The sequence below is a fragment of the Columba livia genome, chromosome 21 (assembly GCF_036013475.1).
Source record: "Columba livia isolate bColLiv1 breed racing homer chromosome 21, bColLiv1.pat.W.v2, whole genome shotgun sequence".
Classification (NCBI taxonomy): Eukaryota; Metazoa; Chordata; class Aves; order Columbiformes; family Columbidae; genus Columba; species Columba livia.
This window is the reverse complement of record NC_088622.1, coordinates 6895233-6912580: the sequence shown is the minus strand read 5'-3', so window position 1 is coordinate 6912580 and position 17348 is coordinate 6895233. Positions and strand designations below refer to the sequence as shown.

General features: G+C 52.6%; 1 protein-coding gene across 1 annotated transcript in view; it reads right to left on the bottom strand.

Annotated features, from left to right (window-relative positions):
• The window catches only part of EPHA8 (EPH receptor A8), a 54369-nt gene that overhangs the window by 15640 nt on the left and 21381 nt on the right, over positions 1 to 17348 (bottom strand). Inside the window, exons 3-5 of the mRNA XM_021301078.2 lie at positions 15730 to 16393; positions 1475 to 1630; positions 140 to 475 (exon numbers count right to left, since the gene is read on the bottom strand). Of these exons, the coding sequence (XP_021156753.2) occupies positions 140 to 475; positions 1475 to 1630; positions 15730 to 16393 (1156 nt within the window). The remainder of the gene's footprint in view (positions 1 to 139; positions 476 to 1474; positions 1631 to 15729; positions 16394 to 17348) is intronic.

The window sequence follows — 17348 nt, the reverse complement described above, 5'->3', positions numbered from 1 at the left end:
TTCCCTCGTCCCTGACCGCAGGGGATCTCCTGCCAACACTCGGGGTTTGCACCCAGAGGCTCACACCCGTGGTACACGGCCTGACGCCTGTTGCTGCAGCCCACACAGGCAAAGCCTGGGGCACGTCTGCTCCTCCTACCTGCCTGGTTTGTCGTGATGTTGGCGACTGCAGCTCTCCTGGACTCCAGGCTGAGGTCGGAGACACCATTGACGGCCTCCACCCAAAAGGAGTAGTTGGTGTGGGCCAGGAGGTTGGTCACTGTCAGCGCTCCCTGCACCAGGCTCATCTGCTGGGGCACGAAGCGGATCCCGCTGCCGCACGCCTCGCACGGGCCAGCGTCCCCCGCGCAGCGTCTGCAGACCACGTTGTACACGATGTCAGCGCGTCCCCCCTTGTCCAGAGGTGGCCCCCACTCCAGTGTCACCGAGGTGCCATTTACACTGGAGATCAGGTTCACAGGAGCAGAGGGGGGACCTGGAGAAGAAGCAGAGGTTCAGGTAGAGCCAGGACTGCTGATGTGTGTTGGAACTGTCAGATCATGGGACCAACAGAGAGATGCACCTCGGGCAGAAAGTACCTGCACATACAAACGATGCTACCGAGACGAAGGAGCTGACCAGTAGGGTAAACGCTCCAAAAAGAAGACAGCTAAGACACAGACAGGTGAAATGCCATGAAATGCTCTGGATGTGGATGCCAAGTGCCAGGCAGACAGGAGCTGACGTTTGCTCTGGGGAAAGCAGGAAGCAATGGGGATGCATGAAGCTTTTGCGGAAAGAGCCAAGGTGTCAGTGGGCTGGAGGGTGGAGAGCAGGACCTACTCGTCTAAAGGGAAGGGTGAACTCACATTTCCTGGGGAGGTTAACAGTCCTGGGTGGACGGATAGGCAAACACAAGCCAGATGTTGCTGACCTGCCTTTCACCCTGGCTGCAGCAAGCAGCCACACATCTCTGCCCTCCTGGACCAACTGCAGAGACGAGAGCCCTCCTGGGATGATTTTGTCCCCTTTTAATAGCACCAGACCCCTCAAAGCAGCCTGTTGTAGAGAGCTGAGCAGTAACCATGTAACAAACCTGGTGCCACCACCCACCCCAGCAAGGGAGAGTGTAGCAAACCGTGCTGATGCACGGCCTCCCAGGGGCTGATCACCCCACACGTGTGCACAGGAGTGTGCAAGTGCTGGGCACACAGGTGTGAGAGCGGGCGAGCCTGCCGGCAGAGCCGTGGTCTGACCCTGCCCAATGGCGGGAGCAGCCCTGGGACGGGAGCAGACTCTGGGCAGGGATGTCTGGAGCGCAGCAGGATGAGACAGCGGGCAGTGAGGGAGCACAGCTCATGGGGTCTGAACTCATGTGCCAAAGGGAAACGTAGGGTTGAAAGGCTGCTACAGCACTGTGGGCAGCACGCACAGAGACACGGGTGCATGATGAGCTCAGCCTGGAGCATCTGCTGTGTACAGCTGGGGTACTCACGTGTGCAGGCAGCCGAGGGGGGGTCCTGCACCGCCCTGTAGAAGCTGCTGTCGCAGCGGCACACGCGGGCCGCCCGACTCTCCGAGTGGCTGTGCAAGGGGCACTTCGCACACAGCTGGTCCCCGGGGGCTGACTTGTAGAACCCCAGCTGACAGGCTGCAGAGGAGGGAAGGGCGGAGCTCAGAGGGATGCACCTGGACGAGGAGCACCCCATGGCTTGGTGCATCCCACCAGCGCAGAGCTGGACCCCACTCTCACCCCCATCCCAGTGCACGGGAAACCCACCCTTCTCCCCAGCGCCCTCGTGAGTCCGCCTCCAGCTGCCCAGCTGGAAACTGGGCTCTGTGAAAACTGCTTTTGTCTCTCCCCCCAGTCAGTACTTACTACCGTCCTGGTGCCCGTTCCCCACTGTTTCACAAGCAGACGTGTGTGCCTCTGCTTTTCGTGAGCTGCCTGCAAAGCTTGAGGTGCTCTCCTTGCCCCCGTGCCCGCTGCCCAGAGCTCCCCCTGATGCAGACACCCCCTGAGCCACCGCCTGGCCCCAGGGCAGGGTGTGCTGCAAAGATCAAACAAACCAGGCAGATCTGGAAACCACCTCATCAACTATTCTAAGAACTGTCATTTATGGGACAAATTTACAGCACAGTCCTCACTTCACAGTGGTCTCCACACCACTCATGCTGCGTGTGCCCAGGTGACCAAGAGCATCCATGTGCGTGGTTTCAAGAATTACAAGCTTGGGACATAGTGCACGTCCCTCTGCAAGCCCCTGTTGTGCTGCTATACAACGCAACAAGTTTTCTTGCACAAAACAAAGGGAAAACACCCTCTCTGGTTTCATGTGGCAGCAAACCAGCACAGCATGCAGGCTGCCTGCTCTCCACAGAGGGACAGCAAGGCCAAGTGAGCCAGCCCGCGTTTATCCTCACAATACAATCGCCTTCAGCTGTTGTGCCTCCTCCCGGTGCCGGGGCTGTGCGGCGGGAGCACACGCTCATCCCGCGCAGGGGCTGCCGTCAGTCCATTCCGTCCCACCCCCACCTCTGCCGGCAGCCCCTCGGGTGAATCATTTGTCACACAAACAAACAACTCATCTCTCGTTAGAAAAATCGATTAGCTCAAGAGTGACATGTGGCACGTCAGGTATCTGTCTCGGGTGGAAGGATTTGTCCTCTCTTGCAGATTTCGATTCCAAGTAAGGAAAAACAGGGTCTATCTGCGTCCCCGTATTCTTCTAGAACCACTTCCAGTGATTCAAGCATTATTCCTGGCTCTGACTCATTCCTTTTTTTCCCTACTGAGGTAGTAATACCTTAATTTTCCCATCTTTACCCCCAGTGGTCAGCTCTGCATACAGCCTCAATTTTTGCTTCCAAGCATGTAGAAGGGTTTTGTTTGTGATCCAGCATCCCCGGTGGTCTCGGTCCCTCCCTGCTGTCTGTTTGTTCAGCTTCTAGGTGCTGATTTGTTTTCTTATTAACAACACTCCTTTCCTTTCCACAGATCTCCCTGGGCTGATACATACCACGTATCACACCTGCATGGTGATAAAACGGCCTCTTTATAACTGAGCTACTTCCAGCAATGGCAGCTGAAGGCAGCGCCCCAGCTGCACACTGCATCCCTCGCGGCTTTCTGGTCCTTCTTCAGACTACATCACCAGCTTCTGGGGCAGTTTTGCACTGAATGCTGCTTTAAAGACAGGGGAGCAATACCACCAGCAGGATGTACACATGCTGCACATGCCACAGATGTTGGTATTGCAGGTTGGTACCACAGCTTGGTACAGCAGGCTGGAAAAAACAAAGCTCCAGAGTTTGTTCCTAAGCTCCTGCTCCTCCACTCCCCAAAGGGCATCAGAACAAGGAGCAGAAATGCCCAAACTCAGAGATGCAAGGGAAGGCAGATGTGACTCACGAGCAAATGGTAGCAGCTCACAGCTGGCTTCGTTCCTCGGCACTCTCGACACCTGTCACCTCTTCAAGGGCATCAGAAGAGAAAGAAGGGGAGGCAGAAACAGGAGCATAGGTTTGCTGCCCCCAGGCATCCACACTAAGGGCAGCCCGGGACATTTACCAAGCTCTGGTGCTGACTGGTCCTCGTGGTGCTGCACGCCCAGAGAGCCAGGGACTCTCTGCCTGATGCTGCAACACCCTCCAGGCTGCAACACCTTGGTTTTGGGTGTCAGACAGACAACTGCTGTTACACCCTGTTCCCAGGTGGGGACAAATTTGTGAGATAGCCAGCTGAAGGGGAGGGAGAATCTCTAAGAATGAAAAGTTCCCAGTTTTTCCATGTGGGAAAGGATGAAGGCAGGGCACGAGCATGGCCTACCAGATGGGAGCTGAGCAATGGGTCCCTGCTGGCCAGTGTGCATTCCAGGATTTGCTGCCTTCATCTTGTTGTGCGAACCCTCCCTTAGACCTGCAAACCACCCTCATCTCTACTGATGCAGGAACCAGGTACCAGGGACACTTGATTCGAGAGGCACTGGAGTGATTCCCCTCACCAATATTTAATTAAGGACAGAGAAATCGGTGCTATATCAGGTGTGGAGAGACATGCCAGTGGGAAGGATGAGAACACGAAGCACAGCAGATTTGCACCAAGCAATTGCAATTACTTAGCATTAAATGCTGTAAAAAAAATCCTGTTAATTACCTATAGCAATGATTCACGATCATTTTAGATGCATTCAGGGGGAAAATTATCCTAAATGACAAATTACAGGTGAATTAGTGCACAGTGCCGAGCCGTTAGGAGCCACGTCCCAGCACCTGGACAGCACAAGTATATGAGGAGACCTGGAGAGCAACTGGGGCTGGGGCAGGCACTGCTCTGGGTGGCATCACACTCCTCCGTGTGCCTCGGTGCTTGCTTGGATGCAAGCAGGACTCACACGCAAAGCCTTTCACAGGTACGGGAGGCAGGGCACCGGCTTGGAACCTGCACAAGATCTGAAATCCCTACAGTACAGGGTGACAGGCATGTCCTGCTCTGTATTCAGCTCTCTCATTCCACACCAATGATGTGTGTAAGGGCAAACCAGCGGAGAAGGGGCCAATGAGAAAAATTAAGTCAAGCACAGCGGTATAAAATCTACAGGGCTCCACAACCATGGTTGTATCACACATTGAAGCCGCTGAAAATCTGAAGGCACCCACCAGGAAGGTGCAGAAGTGTCCTGCTGTCTTCACTGCAACCAGCTACTGCCACGTGCCCCAAGTTCCCTCCCAGGAGCCCTGCAAAAAGTGGGGATTTCCTTTTTTCTTATTATTTTATGTAGCTGGTACCTCCGTGTCTGAGGATCTTGGATCCCGCCTCTTTGTGGACCTGCTACCAGAAGTGCCGTTCCCCTTGCGAAGCCCATCCAGGGCTGCCTGTCCTTGCAGTTTCGTCTCGCAGTGTGGTTTTGCCGTGCACGTGGGACAGCAGAAGACCTTCACCATCAGCCTCGCTCAGGCCTTGCACATCTACACTGAACTTGCAGCCCTGACACTTGGCTGGTCCCAGTGTCACAAGCAGAGCCCACACAAACCAGCACTAAACCTGTGCTTGGCAGAGCGGATCTCCAGACCTCTATTTCATAAGTGATTCCTTAACTATCACCCCAGCCTGTCGGAGTCAATTCCATGTGGCTGCAACTGATCCCACCCCTGCACAGCACATCTTGTGGGTTTTTCCCAGCCCACTGCCCCACTCTCATATGCATCACCTGCCCACAGGGCCCCGGAGCATCAGGCTTGTCTCAGAAAATGCGCGTATAGGGAGGGCTCTGTCAGCCATCTGTACCTCAGTCCATTTGTTTCCCTCCCTCTCCATCCTCTGGGAACAGGACAACATCTGCTAATAAGCTGGCAGAGCTCAGGAGATGATAGATGAACCTGTCGAGGATATGTTAGCCAGGAATGAGCCGTTCTTCTGAGTCCAAAGTCACCATCTGGGACTAGTGTTCTGCAGGTGGCCCCAGAGGGACCACCAAGGTCTGCTCTGGTGGGGCTGCAAATGTGGGTGTTGACTCTGTGTTGCACCCTCTCAGCTTCATCCTCGGCCCATGAGGTTTGGGCAGGGTGAGAGTGCAGTTGGGAGGGTGCATGGGGCAGCTCCGTGGTACCAGTGCCACCAATTACCCCCACCCCTGACCCTGCAACAAAGCTGGGCATCAGCAAGAACAAGAACAGCAGCTGTTTGTCTTCATTTTAGTGGTGCTGGGAAGAGATAGAGCTGGAAATAAGGGTGTCAAGCCACTGTGACAGACAGGGACAGGGACCAGTCCCAGAGCCCTGCAGGCTGTGGGAGAAGCTAAAGCACAAAATCCCAGCTTCTTTCAATCTTGTTTCAGCATGATGCCTCCAATCTCAGCTCCCACGTGACAGACATGGAAACAGAAGCATCTTGTTCAGTTATGTCTTCAAAAAAATGCGTCTGCCTCATTGCCCCAAACCCTGTGTTTTTGCAAGGCTGTGCTCCCCTTTTTGTGCAGTCCCAGGTCAGCGCAGGCTCTGTCCCCAGGTTGGCTGGTGATCTGGAGGGGGTTTTGGGGGCTGGCTGGGCTGGATCTCTCAGATAAACCCTTATTCCCCAAATCATGCATTGCCTCACAGCTGATGCTCTGCCCACCCTTTGCGTGCTGTTGGCCCCTGCACTATCTTGCACCCCGGATTCCTGCCTTACCTCCTGCACCAGAGCACCACCTTACATCCCTTCACACAGCCCAGTTCCCACATTGCACCCCCTTCTCACAGCTCACAACCCTTCCCACGCCCAGTACTACCTACAACCCATCCCACTGCTCTACCCACTTGAACTTGTCTCATATCACCCCGGACTCCCCCTCACCTCACTGCTTGGCCCTTCTTCCCTCAATTCACATCATCTCACACTCCTTCACACCCCTGGGTATTACAGAGAGGGGAACACGGGGAATTTTCACCCATGAAGATTGTGCAAATCCAGCAAAACCCTGCACATCAGTCTGTGAGCAAATGGCACATGCAGCAAAAGGCGACGTGCACAGCTTCTTGCTCCACACACCGATTTCACAGCCACCAGGACAGTTATGTAAGGAGGACGTTGCTCTTCCAAGTGGAGTAATCCCACTTGTAGTGCTGGGCAAACTGAAACCATGGTGGTCCAGACTGGCTGCATCCCAAACTGGGCTTCTGCTTGGTGCTGCCATAGAAAAATCAGCAGGACTTGCCTCTTGGCTTGGAATCAGTTCTGCTGAAAGCACCCCTGACTCTGCCCTGCTCTTCCTCCCTACATCCTTAAAGAAAGGTGCAGATGTCCTTCTGTGGGAGGGATATCGAGGTGACACTGTGCAGCCTTATATATGTGAGACAGCCTGGCACGTTCTCGGAGTGAAGAGTTTTTTATAAAGCTTATCTGGGGAAATGCTACAGCTTTCAGGAGTCAGATGGAAACAGGTGGCCCAATTCTAGAATTAGAAAAAAGCTGTTTCCAAAACTCAGATTTGTCAGAGGGTTTTAGATAGAACTATCCAAAGCTTGTGAAAAAAACCTGCAGCTTTCACCAGACCAAAAACAAACCCAGAAAACAATGTGTTCAGGAAGGAGCAGGGCTGAGCGGGAGCCACCCTTGCAGGTATCCTTGCTGCAAGGCTTCAGGGATCAAAGATACATAAATGAAGAAAGGACATAAAAAACACCTTGGCTCAGCCCCTGTGGGAACCAGCATTCAGTTTTGGGGGGTTTGTGAGCTGTCTCACCATGTGCATATAGCTATGGATATATCCAGGGGCTGAGCTCTAGCATAAGGGTGCCCAGCACTCCAGCAGAAGCAAGAGAAGAGCATCGCAGGGGCCAGCACAGCCCTCGCCCCCACACAGCTGAGCACCACCAGCTTTTGGATCCCTTCCTCCTGCACAGACAAGTGTCAGCAGCAGCATCTTGTTTCCAGAAAGGGAAAGAAGTCATCACACAAGAAGCAGTGACATGGATGGGATGTTTATCTCATGCCAAGTGCAGAAAAATTTTGGGCACAGACCTACTGCTCTGTGGGAATGAGGAGCATCTTCCCCATGCAAGGCGATCACACCAAGCCTCTGAATATGCTGGTAGAGAATTTAAGGTCCCCATCCTGCCATTGCATGGCACCATCCCCTTTGTGAGTACAGGTGAAGAATGCCAGGTCTTTCTTGCAGACTTCTTCTAAATTCCCCAGCAACAGCTTCCCGAGCACCTGCACACTGGTCATCCAGTGTTCATGATGTGAACGTGGCCAAATTCTGCAGAAGAGTTCAAACAAAATAACCCAACAAAACAACTTTCCAGAACTGGTGGAGGTGTTTGAGTGCTGCCAGATCCATCCATTACATTCCAGCTGCTCTTTGGTAGTTCTTACAGGGACTATAGAGACCTACCAAGAAAAAACAGAACTTGTTTCATCCCCATCAATACCCTGAACTCCAGCCTGGCGTTGTTTTCACCCTCCTTCTGTGTCAGTGGCTAAACACAGCAAACTCAGAGGAAAAGTGCCAAACAATAAAATATTATGGCAGGCACAAAAATGTCCTGTTGGTGAAGAAATGGCAGCTCTGCAGTCATCTCTGTCCTTTTTCTTTGCTTCTAACCAGGAAAAAAAAATATGGTTTTAGGTCTTGGGAAAAGCTGCCTTCCCCTCTGTCCTGGGTTTGTTAAAAAGCAAGTTTCTCTTTTACTGAATTTGCCTGTCAGCTAAAGCCTTCATATTAGCTGCATTTTCCTGGAGAACCAGATACATGTTTTGGTAAGCATAGCAATGGAATGCAAACTTATTGATAAGCACGGATGGACATCTCGCGGGAGGGGCGACGAGAAACAGGTGACCAAGAAACTGACCAACTGTGTATAACATTCCATTCACATAAATACTTCATATAAAAGTGGGAGATCATGAGGATCTCATCCCTTTTCCTTTTCCCTTTCCCTATGACCGACATTAGGAGAGGATTTTGTGAGTCTTCCCTGCGAACTGAGGCCCAGTGACAGACTGAATCCAGCTCCGGTTGGCTGCAGAGTCCAGTCCAGGACTTCAGCTGCCGGCTCTGCAGTTGCTGAGACTTTCAAGATTGGTTTTGTATATTTTGTATTAGTTTCTCTATTCTTATCAGTAGCATTAGTAAAATATTTTTAATTCTTCCAGCTCTCTTCTCTCTATCCTTCTGTCCCTCCCGATCGCCTGTCCTGAGTGGGGAGAGGGGAGAGGGAGGAGCTGAAGGGGGGAAGGGGTGAGAGGAGGTTAACAATACATCTGCCAGGGTTTTATTGTCACCCTGCAATCTAAACCCGACACCTTCTTCCCGCCCCTCCCCCCCCTTTTTTTTCTTTTCTTTATTTTCTTTTTTTTTCCCTAGGAAATTCAATTGGGCCTCTTTCTTAGAGGTAGTGGAGGTGCTGGCAGTACCGAGATCACCTTGTCCTACACACTGCCGTCTCCAGCGTGCTCGCAGAGCTGAGTTAGTCCTGCGCAGGCAGCCCAGTGGACCTGGGATACAAACAGATTAATTAGCAGCTTGGTCTGGGACTATAAAATGGAAGCGCTGGCATGAGGTAAGTGTGAATCCAAGGATTCCTTCCCAGGGCTGGATATTCCTCTAGGGAAACAAGTTTTTCCTAAAGTCCAGCCCAAACCTTGCAAACAATTAGTGGCTCTGACACATCTTCTTTGCAGTTTGTTCCCATCTGAAGTCTAGTATCTGGATCCTGAACAGTCCTAGCTTATGCGGTTTGGAAAACAAACTGTTTTCTTTCTTATTTTTTAGGGTGTGGGGCTTCACATTGGATAAACTGAAGGCGATATAATCTTGCCAGTGGTATTGCCTGTATTTTACAAAGCGGCTGACTGGCTTGCAGAGCAATAATGAAAATCTCGTGAGTCACTACTTTTCTTTGATTTTCTTGCCTGGCGTCACTGAAAGCACATTTGCGCAACTCCTATAGCGCATCTTCAAAACTATCGCTGCTCCTGCCCTTCAGAGGTTTGTTTTGGTGACTCCTGGCAGAAGCCCTGAGTGGTGGGCGCCCAGGGCACTGGTGCGTGTGGCGGTGTGACAGCCTGGTGTCCTGCCAGCGACACGGGACACTGAGCAGGTGTCACTGGGGGGCAACACGGCCACCAAGCCTGCGGCTCAGAGCTGGCATGTGTGTGCTGGGACTTGCTTAGAAAGTCTCCTTGAAATCTGCACCAGTCTGCAAAGAAATGTGAAATGTATTCCAACGTGTTCGTCTGGAGTTGCAGTGGCAGAGTGTTTTAACATATATTTATCTGTCACCTTGATGTATAGGACAAATGCTTCCAGGCAGCAACTGAGGGAGGTGGAGCCCAGCCTGATAATGGGTGCACTGAAATCCCAGGTTTGCTGACTGACAGAGGCAAGTGTGACACTCAGGCACATTTTTAGGGGTCCCATGTAACTCAGAGCCCGGAAAAAGGGTTTTTTCTTAGAGTCAGCAAGACCAGTGTCCTGTTTCCAACTGAGCGGTATGTAATGGCTGTTTCGGGTGAAGACACAACATAAGGAGCTCGTGGTTGCTCTGTGGTATTCTTACATGTGTTGGAAAATACCTGTTAGCTGAAAAAAGGGGAGAGAAGCCTGAGGCTTCTCAGAGCATCTCTGACCTAGAAAGGGATAAGGAGTTTGGGGAGAGAAGGGAATGGAGCAAGGCCCTCATGGGCTCCCTTAACCCTGCAGCACACCTCTCCTCCTCCCTGATGCTCCTCCACCCCTCCAGCACCAGAGGAAGGGAGCACAGGCTGGGGTCTTCTTGAGCAGAGACCCAGGGACAAGTAGCATCCCCACCTGCAGTGCGGGTCTGTCCCCTCGCACCCCAGCCCAAGGAGACCAGGTCTCGTGCCTCCACCTTTCCTCCCCTTCACAGAATCACAGAATCACAAACTGCTTGAGGCTGAAGGGACCTCTGGAGACCATCCAGTCCAACTCACCTGCCAACGCAGGGTCACAGAGCAGATCACACAGGTGGGTCCAGGGGGTTTGAATGTCTCAGAGCAGGAGACTCCACACCCGCTCTGGGCAGCCTGGGCCAGGCTCTGGCACCTCCCAGCAAACAAGTTTCTGCTCATGTCCAGATGGAGCCTCCTGTGCTTCAGTCTGTGCCCGTTGCCCCTCACCCTGGCGCTGGGCACCACTGAACAGAGTCTGGTCCATCCCCTGACACCCACCCTGAGCTATTGATCCACTGATCACATCCCTCTCAGCTTCTCTTCTCCAGCTCAACAGCCCCAGCTCTCTCAGTGTCTCCTCATCACAAAGATGCTCCAGAGCCCTCAGCATCTCTGTAGCTCTCGCTGGACTCTCTCCAGTAATTCCTTGTCCTTCTGAAACTGGGGAGCCCAGACCTGGACCCAGTTGTGCAGATGGGGCCTCCCTAGGGCAGAGCAGAGGGGGAGGAACAACCTCCCTCGACCTCCCTCTGATATGAGCATCTGGACCACATCTGTTCACAGAGTTGAAAAGGTTTGCCACTGAAGCTGCAGGTCATTGCCCAGCACCACTGGTGTCTGTGTCTCTGACCTGTCCTGCCCTGCCAACGGCTTCTCCTGTGTCATTTTGTCCCCTGGTGATGTTAGGGCTCACCCTGACCCTGTGTGGCTAGAGTTGTGCCCACCAGATGGTACATGGTGATGTGGCACAGCTGGATGGAGTTTTCCTCTCTCTCACATCTATAGCTCTGCTCCCGCCTTGCCCTGCCAGCTAGGACGCCAGTCTCCACTGACTTTCTTCATAAAGGTCCATGCATGCAAAACTGTATTCACAAGCATATAATTACCAAGCTGGGTGTTTTCTCCTCTTAATTAACAATGCCGTGGTGCTTTAATTGCTCAATTAAAGTTGCCCATGAGGAAGGTTTAAGGTACATTAAATTTGCTTATTGGTCCATCAGCACGAATCCCACCAACTGGAAAAAAAATAACCGGCTTCCAGATTGCCAACCAGACTCTCCAGATCCGTTTCCATCAGCTGTGTGCCACGGGAGGCACGAGAGAGCCCAGTACCACAGGGACTCATCCAGGAGGGGCCAGCAGTCCTCCTCCGCTACCCATCTTTCCTTAGTTTGGTAGCTGGATGGGAAAGGGTCCGGGCAGTGACAGGTTCCCTCTCTTCTGTTTGTCCACAGGACACAGGCCATGTTCTTGTCTTAAGCAGAGCTGGTTAAAGTCTATCCCGGGGCCAGATCCTTGTTCAGCTACACACATCAGACCCCTGTTTGGTAGCTGTTCTCACTCAGCCCTGGCAAGCCACAAACACCTCTCCTCATGTGCAAATGGGCTGGTGGAGCAGTAATTGCTTAACTGTTGCTCCTTCATCACTGTTTTCCAGCCAAAGACAACAGCCAAGCTGAAACCCCAAAGCATGACAGAGGGAAAGCGGCCAGAGCAATCAGGACACTCGGAGGCTAAGATGCCTGGTACCAAACTTTATACAAAAATGTCTAAACAGTGAGTCCCGGTCCTGAAACCCACAGATATACCACTAAAATGCTCTTTGGGAGCTGCATCTCTGCCAAAGGCTCATCACCCGCTCTGACAGCAGGGAAAGGGGCCTGTCCCTTCTGTTTTACCCTTTTTCATTTGTTCACTAAAGAAAATGCTTCCTGGGAGATTCCATGCTTCCGGACATCTCCGTGGCTGGTGGCTGGATGGGTTTATGTCGGCTCCCAAAGAGCATCACCATGATCCATAACCATGGCACTGCTACCAACAGCCCAAACCAACTCAGTGCATGTACAACCTGCAGTCAGCTAAACAGATTTTACCCCAGGTTTCTATTTTTTCTCACTGACAGCTGGTGACAGGCATAGCACAAAGAATAATTCGGATCCACTCTAAAAGGCTGACCCCAATGCAAGGCTCACGGCCCCAAAGCTTTGGTGGCTCAGGAGCCCAGCAGCCATCCCCAAAGAGCGGCTGTCCAGGGCTGGTGGGAAGGCTGTGGGTGAAGAGCCCCTGTCCTCCCTGCCTGAGCCTCTCTGTCCGCTCTCCGTCCATCCACAGGACGCGGTTCACATGTCCCAGCTCTCAGCCTCCTGTTTGAGGAGGCGGCTTGTGGGTTTCCTCCTTTCCCACAGAAGCAGACCCAGGATTAAAGTGCTTCCCTTTCTCATTTCCCTAATTGCACTGACCTTATTGAAATTGGTCTCTATTTGTCCTGGACAGCAGCTGCATATAAATAAGGTGAATTATGCTGATTGTCTTCTTATCAGACAAATTGCTGGGACAGATCCTTTTCACTTACGCTATGGCTTATTCTGCTATTTAGACAGAGCAGTTCCCATTTGCTGTGTGTAAGAGATACTAACGTGTCTTCCCGTGGACTGATGCATTGTGAGAAGGAAGGAGCAGCACATCCAAGGCTAGCTGTGGATGATGTGGGTGAGGGAAGCAAAGTCCTTCAGAACCTTGAAAATGGAGGGGACAAATAAGCGGGACAGCAGGGCTGTGCTGTCCTAGGAGAAACCCTGAGGGGTTTCATCCGTGGGGCAGCTGTGACAGGAGGTGCCACGGGACTAGAAGCTGGGAATATGAGGAGCTGGCAGACCCCAGGACCCCAGCACCAGCAGTGGTAACTCACACTCAAACCTGGTTTCTGCCCAGTAAGGCACTGCAGCACTCGCGCCCAGCTACAGCTGGAAAACGCGTCTTGTGCCTCTGAAAATAAATGTGGTGGCACAGATACAGGGGCCAAATGTCTGTGCAATGCAGGGCTGTGACACATCTGATGCCAGGCTAGCTGGCATCCTTAGCATGGTCCTGATTCGGTGCCCCTGGGTTGAGATTTGAGCCCCCTGATCCCAAGGAAAGTGCCCCTCATTACAGCAAACACCAGGACATCGCAAGATCAAACGTGTGGGTCCCATGGGGGTAAGTGCAAGGGGTCAGAGATCCCAGGCGCCCTGCTCCTGCTCAAACAAAGAGACATCCAAGATGACGTCTGAGAGGAAAGGGGACAAGAGGCAGAGAAGTTCCTCAGGTTCCTACACATCCTACACCATGTCCCACCTCATTCTGTGCTTCTCAGCTCTCTGGCACAGCTGTCCTTCTCCAAAGGGCTGGGAGCAGCTCTGGCCATGATCTGGTTTCCTGAACTGTCTTCCATCACTCTGGCAGCTCCTTAGAAAAATGAACATTAAAGAGGAGGGGGAGAAACCTCCACTGTTCAAACATCTTTAGCTTTGACAAATAAGGCGTCCGGCTGTGAAAGGCGAAAGGAAATTAATTTAGAATCACATTTTAAAGACTGCTATAAAGGCAAAGTATCTTCTCTCTAATTTTTTTCCCCCCAAGCAAAAAATGAATTTCCCTGATATTTATAGAAAGATTATTAGGGCCACAAGGAGTGATTTATATCATCTCATTCCTGTAATGGAGAATGAAAAATTGCTGGGGCAGCAGCCACTGGAATCCTGGTTTTGTCTGTCTGACAATTAAAACGGCTAATTTCCAACTCCGACAGATCCGCTGGGGTTATAAATCATTCCAGAAAGGCACTTTTCATCATGAAAAATGAACTCTGCACCAATCAACCACGAGAAGTTTAGATCAGAGATTTGTATCTGTTTGGTTTTGTGTGTAAATACATGTACTCTGGCTCCACACCCACCAAAGGAGATGCCAGAATGGAGGTGCTGCCCTTGCTCATTGACACTGGGCTATCGAACTCCCTCTGCTATGAAAGCAGCTGCTGAGGATAAGTGGGACAGGGAAGGCAGAAGGGCAAGAGGACACTGAACCTTTCCCTCCGAGGCTGGGCAAAGCCCAGTGACACTTCTGTCCTATTTCTGATGCCACAAGCCCTGGAGAGCTTCACCCAAGAGCATTGCTGGTTGAGCAGTGTAGGTCTGAGTCCATCTGCCTGTGCCCACCCCATGCAGGGGCGCAGGTTGGAACACATTTCCTCCTGTGCTGTGCCCATGGGTAGGGACAATCCCACCAGAAAAAGGCAGGAGGGCAGAGAATCAGCTCTCAGGAGAGAGACAGATGTGTCCAAGGAAACAGGCAAAGAGGTGAGCTGAGCGCAGTGCTGATGCCAGGGTGTCCTTCTGCCTCCGAGTTTTGGGCTGGCGATCTCCCGGGCAGACCACATCTCCAGCTCACAGCTCCCTGCAGCGGTGGGGCTGCAACCCAGCCGTCCAGGTGGCCTGTGTCACTGCCCCCTCCCACAACAGCACATGACTGGTCCCACGCACATTTCACCCCCACTCTTTAACCTGGGAGAAGAAGACGACCCTTTCTGAATTATCAGATCTACCCCAAGATGACTTTCAAATCAATTGTTTGAGGGCAGAGGGAGTTTCTGATAGAAGCATTTATTCTGCTCGTCCTTCCCACTCTGCATAGCTTGGGACCCCCGGGGCTGGCGCAGTCCCCACAGCACCTGGATCCGTTCCAGCCTGGCGTCAGACGTCCTAACCTTGCGTCAAGTGTCCCTAAGACAAATGTTCCACTTGACATTTCTATGAAACTCAAACAAAAGCCCTGTACTCTTATTTGTGCTGCTCCCCTCAACACCTCCCATAATGAAACCAAGAGCAAACAAATCTGTGCGGTGGGCTCTCATGGGGGACCCGAGCACCGTGCTCTGTACACACACATCCCCGTGCCTGGTGCACGGCTGCTGCTGGTCACCCTGTTTCCTTATCGCAGTTTGTACAGTCGACAGCCTGACGCCTGCCCAACGGCACCAGAGGCCCCCGGGAAGGCTCCCGGCACCCCCAGACGGCAGGTCTCTGCAGCAGCCCCTGGATGGGTGATGGATGGATGCGATAACCTTGTTTCATAAAAGCTCGATGTTTTCCTTTTTGATTTCCTCTTTTTCAAACCCTCTGGCAAAGGGAAGTGAGTGGTGGGGCACTTTGGAGAGGCCAAGTTGTGGTTTGCTGGAGTGTGACAGAAGAGATCTGCTGGGGGCACCGGGCTGGGGTCACTGCGCCATGCACTTCATAGTAGGGGAAGACGGAGCCAGGGCAGCCCCCATCCCAAAGCCATGACCTGTGCACCAAGACCTGCCACTGTCAAGCTCATAGAAGCTTCCAAGGAGCTCCCCAGTTCTACCAGCAACACATTTTGGAAGCACAGAGCAGACCAGCAAAGGCTTGACAGTGCTTGGCCTCCACAGAGGCTGGCTTTCAAAGTTTTTGTGAACAGCTGTCTGTCCTCAGCCCTTCCCCCGAGAGGAAAGAGCCCCTTGCAGCCATCACTCCCCTTGCAGGCACCGTGAATGAGAGGCAGGGACTCACCTGTGCAGGAATCCCGCTGCTCTTCGTAGCCAGCACTGCACACGCACTTCCCAATGGGCACCAACCATTCTCCCTCAGCACTGCAGTACATTTTGGGGGTGTCCCTCTCCTCCGAGTGGCCTACACACTCTCCCCGCACTTCCACCAGGGAGGACGAGTCTGCCCCAGTCACAGCCTCAGAGAAGGACGCCAGGTTCCTCACCATTGCTGGGCACTTCTTGTAGTACACCCTCACCGAAACGATGGCGATGCAAGCACCTATGTCCTGGAAGGCCAAGTAGAAACCCCTCTTGCTCAGCGGCCCCACGCCCCGCACCTCCGTGTTCAGCTTCAGGCGCCTCACCCCCAGGTCCACGTTGGTGAAGCTCTCGTCAGCTGCGATGGTGTCGATCTTCGTGAACTGGCTCTCCCGGGTGCTGGTGCCCAGGTCTCGGTCAGATTCCAGGTAGTACAGGTTGAAAGTCTCCTTGCAGGTGCCCAGCACGCCTGGCATGCTGTTACAGTCCCGCAGAGTGAATTTGATCTCTGCGTAGACCCGCCGCGCACCGTCCCGTTGAACCCAGTTGGTCCGTAGCCAGTTGTTCTGGTTGGGGGTCATGACATTACAGACCTGGTAGGTGTGGATGGGGCTAAAAAATTCATCCATTTCATTGATTGAATCCCACTGCAGGACAGAGAGAGAACAGGTCATCCTGAACACCAGCTGAGCACAGGGCAAGCAGGAGTCTGTGCCATCACCCACCCCATGAAAAACTCTCTCCATCTGGAAGAGAGATCACTGCCACCATAGGCCAAAGGAAAATGCTGATGAGCAGAGTTTACTCAGTGCTAATCTGGGCAGCAACTCTCACACCCCACCCTGATGAAGGTGAATGAAGTGCACCCCTGTTCACAGGTGAGAATGCTTGCAAGAGGCTGATCTGAGGGCAGAAACTGATGGCAGCGAGTGTTTTGAAGGGCTCCAAACCCCCCAGACCGTGTCTGCAAATCCCTTTTCCCGGTGCTCAACCTGCTGGTCACAGCAGCAGGAGGAAGGCACCTGCATGATGTTCACCTGGATCTCTTCTGGCTTATGCTATCTCCATGCACAAACTAAATTGACTGTTTTCCAGCTCGAGAATAAATTTTGGTATGCATACCATGGAGTGAAGAGGAATCATGCGGCAAACACAGGACTTCCAGCAAGAAACGGGGGTCCATGGGGCACAGACCCCCCTTCAGCCCAGGGAAGACGAGGTCAGCATTGGTCTTCAATGCGAGCCCACAGTTGTCAGTCCAGCATAGAAGCTGAACTGGGGGCTGGATCTGGGAACCTAAGGCTTAGAGCTTGGTAGCTCTGGATTTAAAATTCAGTGTAGCAGGAGCATCAGGGTGAGCTTGTGGAGGGTGTGCTGGGCAAAAGTAGGTGGAAGCAAGAAGGACTGTGGTTGAGGGGTGGTCTGAGGAGTCACTGGGTGAGTTAGGAGGGAACAGGGACATTTGTGTCACACAAGGGAGGGATACTAAGTGGTTTTGACCAATGCAAAGTGAGAAGGCATAGTGAGATTTTGGATACAAATGAGCTCAGTAGTTGAGGGACAAGTTGAACTTAGTTGTCGGGACCTACAGGACACTTCCGG